The 5,614-nt window shown below is 37.8% G+C and overlaps 1 protein-coding gene across 1 annotated transcript in view; it reads left to right on the top strand.

Moving 5' to 3' along the window:
* Positions 1–900: 900 nt before the first annotated feature.
* LOC110024121 (protease Do-like 1, chloroplastic) overlaps positions 901–5,614 on the top strand; it is a 25,197-nt gene continuing 20,483 nt past the window's right edge. Inside the window, exon 1 of the mRNA XM_020723901.1 lies at positions 901–1,410. Coding sequence (XP_020579560.1) covers positions 971–1,410 — 440 coding nt within the window. The 5' untranslated portion in view covers positions 901–970. The remainder of the gene's footprint in view (positions 1,411–5,614) is intronic.

Here is a 5,614-nt window from a genome sequence, read left to right on the forward strand (position 1 = left end):
TTAAAATACTAATGCGGCCATTGAAACTTCTTAAGTAATGAAAAAACTAGCTCAGGGATGGGATGAGAGTTCAAATAAGCAAAGATTTAAAAATAGTTGCACGAGATTTCAACACACAAATAAATACATAAATAAATAAACAACCAGTAGTGACATCAGAAGCTTTTACATGGAAAACCCATAAAAGGAAAAAATTAAGAGGTCTGATCCAGTTGTAAAAATCCATTTTAAGTTGACGATTACAAAAACTCCTTATTCCACAGGTAGGAATAAGTTACAAAATATTCTGAATTACAATGTCGACCTTACAAAAACTTGTGAAAATTTTATATATTATTATTTTTAATTGTTTAGACTAAAACTTGTTATCTATTAACACATGTACATTCACAACACAACATTCTCACCTATTTACACATCTAAAAGCTAAACATTTATATTTACATACAAAACACTAAATCTTTAATATTATGTAAAATAGGAGCAAAAATTATGTGTGGATAACGTATGCACGAATTGATAATATTATAGTATTATTATAGCGCGAAATTCACACTTTTTCAAACATACCATAGTACATAATATTTTTTGATGAAATAGAGACAAAATTAGTTCATGTCGAGAGCATGTAATTATCGGAATTTACAAACTTTTTTATATAAATAAATATATAATTTATACAATTTAATAATTTTGACTAATAATTTAATAATTTTGACTGCCGATATATATTTTTTTCTAAATATTTAAAAAGAATTAGACATTTACCCAATTAGGATTAGGGGAAGTACTCTAGAGAGCTTGACTGTCGATATTTTTTTTTTATAAATATTTAAAAGAATTAGGCATTTACCCACCCAATTAGGATTAGGGGAAGTACTCTAGAGAGCTCCTGTCCACTCGAGAAGCATTCCGTACAACGAAGGATGAAACATATTGAGAGGCTCGGCGTCGCGATTGGTGCTCGAGAATGGCTGCGGCATCTGCTCAGCCATTGCTCTCCCTCCGCCCGGCCCTCTTCTCTGCTAAAATTTCCGTCTTATTTCCTCGCCCCTCATCTCTCTCTTCGATCTATCGCAAGCCCCATCCGATTGTCGTGCTCCACCCCCACAGACCAAGATATCCGGCCGCTGCTGTTTTGCCCTCTAATTCCCCCCTTTCTATCACAACCTCAGGACAGGGGGATCATGACGGCAGCGTTCGCGGTGTTATTTTCGCTGTCATTGATTCGATCTCTCTCCTTCTGACGTCAGTCACGCTCTCCCTCTCCCTTTTATTGGTTGACGTCGATCCCGCGTCGGCCTTCGTGGTTTCCACGCCCAGAAAGCTCCAGTCGGATGAGCTTGCCACAGTTCGACTTTTTCAGGATAATACCCCCTCCGTTGTCTACATCACCAACCTCGCCGTCCGGTATGATTCTTCTCCCTTGATATTCAACTGCTCCGCGCCGGATGCTGAAGTCTAGTTACGATTTGTTGATTTGTAGTATTCATTAATCCGATATTGATTCCTCGGTAGAAATTTTTCTCCACGAAGATAATTAGGCTGCAGAAGGGATAATGAACTCATCACTTTCATCTATGTAAATTCAGAGAATGAAGAGAAGAGGAGAACAGAATTGAAACAGCAAAATAATCTTTTTTTTGAATGTTATTACGGGATGTCCTACATATAGACTTTATAATGACAAACTTTTTATTCAAAGATAAGGTTACAGAGGTAATTAACGTGCTAAACCCTCAATATAAAATCTAACATTACAAGCTTTTTGAGTCTTAGCTCAGTTCGACGATCCTGGGAGCAGGTTAGTGGTTGGAGCGGGGAGAAGAGGAGGAGATGACGAGACCTGAAGCTGCTACTACACCTTTTGAGGTAAAGCTGAGACCTGAAGCTGCTACCACACTTTCTTAGTATCAGATGGTAAGATCATGATGCTTTTTTTCGCTCTGAGAGCTTTGGTGAAAATGTCTGATGCCGGATCTTCTGTCATTATATGTTTGAGAACTATATACTTGAGTTTGATATGGTCTCTTATAAAGTGATAATCCACCTAAATATGTTTTGTTCTCACACGGAATGCAGAGTTATGAGCAAGAGCTATGACTGAGGTACTATCACTGTAGAATGTAGTGGTGGTTATAGGCCTGTTGGTAACTTCGTGAATCAGCCTTTATATCCCGAGGATCTCTGTAGTTGTAGTTGTAAGAGCTCTATATTCTGCTTTTGTGGAAAATCTTGTAGCAGTGGTTTTTTTCATTGCCGACTAGAAATTAAATTTGGACCAAGGTAAAGGCAAAAACCTGTAGTTGATTTTCTATCTTCTTTATCACTAGTCCAATTGGCATCTGCATAAAACATGTAAAGAAAGTGGTTTAGTTGTAGTAGGGATGCCATGATTGGGAGTGTCGTTAAGGTATCTTTGTAGTCTTTTAAGAATTTGATAATGATGTGTGTTTGGATTATGCATGTACTGAATCAGTAAATTAACAATGAATGTTATATCGGGTCGGGTAATCATAAGATATTGTAAAGAACTAATGAGATGTCTATAGTGTTGCAAATTAGAAATATGTGGCAATGGAATGACATTTTTTTGATTGAAGTGGTAAAGTGTTAAAAGAAGTTTAGACTGAAACATACTTGCTTTGTTAAAAGATCAGAGAGATAATTAGTTTGATGTAAAAAATATTTGGTTTCTATTTTATTTATTTACAAATCGAGAAAATGACAGGTGACCAAGCTACTTTAAATTAAATTGGTTGTCTAATGGTTGAATTAAAGTATTTATGACTTTCAGAGAGTTCCCAATGATGAGAATATGAACATGTACAAGTAGATAAATGCGATCAAAAGATTGAATGTCATTGTCTGGATGCTTGTTTGACGCCATATATTATTTTGTTTAACTTACACACATATTGAGGATAATGAATGTCTATGAAACCAAAACGTTTTAAATTATATATTTTGTTATTTAATTTGCTATGTAAAAATACATTTGATACATCAAGTTGTTGTATGTCTCAATGTTCAGTTGTAGCCAAAATAATGAGCATATTAATAATAAAGAATTTGGTTATAAGACTAAAAGTTTTTTGATAGTCAATATCTTATTGTTGTTTGAAGTCTTGAGTTTGTTATGAAATATATACTTGAGCAGTTGATGTGGTATATATATAAATCAAACAGTAGAACGATCGATAAAGCGAAAAATAGAACGAGAAAAATTACACCAGAAAAGAACACACAGATTTACGTGGTTCGACAAATTGCCTACGTCCACGGAGTTGCAGAAGATTTTACTACTTGAGGAAATTTACATCAGTCGATCACCTCGACTTAAAGAGGAATCTCTCACTCTTCGTTGCTCTCTCATCTTCTGTCTCTGTTCTTCTCTCTCTACACTGAGATACACCGTAGAAAACTTTACACCGAGATACACCGAAGAAGAAAAACTTACAAGAGAAATAAACCCAATTTTTCTCCTGCCACAAGCCACCAAGAAGAAGCCTAGGGAGAACAATCTTCTTCTTTCTTCTGCCACAAGAAACTACTCCTTGCACTTCTTCTTTAGTTTATCTTTCTTTAGTTAAGGTATTGTGATAACTCTTCTTCTATCCCAGGAAACCTAAAGAAGAAAATCGTGACTTCTTGTGACTTACAGATATGAAGGAGAGCCTCTCCTTTTATCACGAAGAGAAGAAAGCAAAGGGATGCTTCGCTTCCCAAAATAGAGGAGGCGGAAGCGGTTTCTGGCAAAGGGATGCTTCTCTTCGCAAAAAGAAAGGAGAGAGTGGTTATTTGTGAAGATGTGTGACCCTTCGCGATCGAAAGCGTCGTTTTGCGAAAACATAAGGAGAGGCGGGAGCGAGAGTTCGTGGGTTAGGTGGACCGGACTCCACGTTAGCGCTAACAATCTCCCACCTGGAGATCGGTACACATGCTACAACATCTCCTTCCTCGAACTGAATCCTCTACTGATAGTGTTGTTTTTTACTTCAAACATGAATTCTCCACCATGAATCCTATACCTTGAATCCTCCACATGTGTATCCTCCACCTCTGCAACTCAAAGCCTCTTTCTTCACTTCAGAAGACCAACTGAAGTTGTGTTCAACTTCAGTTTCTCAAGAGTAACACCCTCAGTCAACATATCAGCAGACTCCACATAGCTTTGCATCTCCAAGCTATGTCCTGGGTCACTCTTGTCTCTTCTTACAACTCTCACTGCATGGGCAACATCTTGTATTTATTGAATGCATTTTTCAACAAGTTTAGTCTTGTACCTTTTAATGACATCACGCTTAGTCTTCACCCGGTACACCCATTTGTTGTGCAATGATCTTTTAATGACATCACGCTTAGTCTTCACTCGGTACACCCATTTGTTGTGCAATGCCTTCTTTCCTGGTGGAAGTTCTGCCAGCTCCCACTTGCTCAAATTTTCATTTTGTAAGATTTCTTCATAGCTCTGTAGTTCTGTAACATCTGTCTGTGGAACATTAGGAATGGGTGCCCCGGACCCACTCGCTTCTTCACTTCCATCACTGCCCTGCACTGTGACCTTTGGTAGATTTTCTACCACTTTCAAGGCCCCTGAATCCAACATCAAGTCTTCAACAGAACTATGAACTGCCAACAAAAGTGCATCATATGATTCTTTAGATACAACATTTGCCCAATCATTCTCCATCTTCTTAGGACTTCTGCAATTCTTCTTTATGTGGCCAGCCTTGCCACAATTCCAACAGGTTGCCTGTTTACTAAACTTTAATTTTGATCTCTCTATCATTGATTTCCTGTCATGTCATCTCTCTCGGAAATCAACATTCAGGGCCGAACTCAAACCTGAGCCCTCGACAGAATCTAACTTCCTCAGCCAAAATCAAATCACGAATATCATCCTATTTCAGTTTAGATTTACCTACAGAACTGCTAACTGCTATCCTCATGGCTTCCCAACTGTCTGACAATGGAGCCAACAAGATCAGTGCATATATCTCATCATCAAAATCAATTTCCACATACGACAATTGATTTGTGATAGTATTGAAAATATTCAGGTGTTGAGCAACATAAACACCTTCTGCCATCTTCAAATTGAATAACTTCTTCATCAAGTGCACCTTGTTATTCGCTGATGGCTTTTTATGCATACTTGATAAAACTGTCCTGAGCTCTGCAGTCGTTCTTTTCTTGACGACGATGTGTGCAACATACCTCGATAGACTCAATCGAATAACCCCCAGAACTTGTCAATCCAACAAATTCCATTCAGCCTCATCTATTCTTTCAGGTTTTTTTCCCAATAACAGAAGATGAAGTTTTTTCCCATAAAGATAATCCTCTATTTCAGTTTCTCAAGAGTAACATCCTCAGTCAACATATCAGCAGACTCCACATAGCTTTGCATCTCCAAGCTATGTCCTGGGTCACTCTTGTCTCTTCTTACAACTCTCACTGCATGGGCAACATCTTGTATTTATTGAATGCATTTTTCAACAAGTTTAGTCTTGTACCTTTTAATGACATCACGCTTAGTCTTCACCCGGTACACCCATTTGTTGTGCAATGCCTTCTTTCCGGGTGGAAGTTCTGCCAGCTTCCACTTGCT

This window comes from Phalaenopsis equestris, unplaced genomic scaffold (assembly GCF_001263595.1).
Source record: "Phalaenopsis equestris unplaced genomic scaffold, ASM126359v1 Scaffold000248, whole genome shotgun sequence".
Taxonomy (NCBI): Eukaryota; Viridiplantae; Streptophyta; class Magnoliopsida; order Asparagales; family Orchidaceae; genus Phalaenopsis; species Phalaenopsis equestris.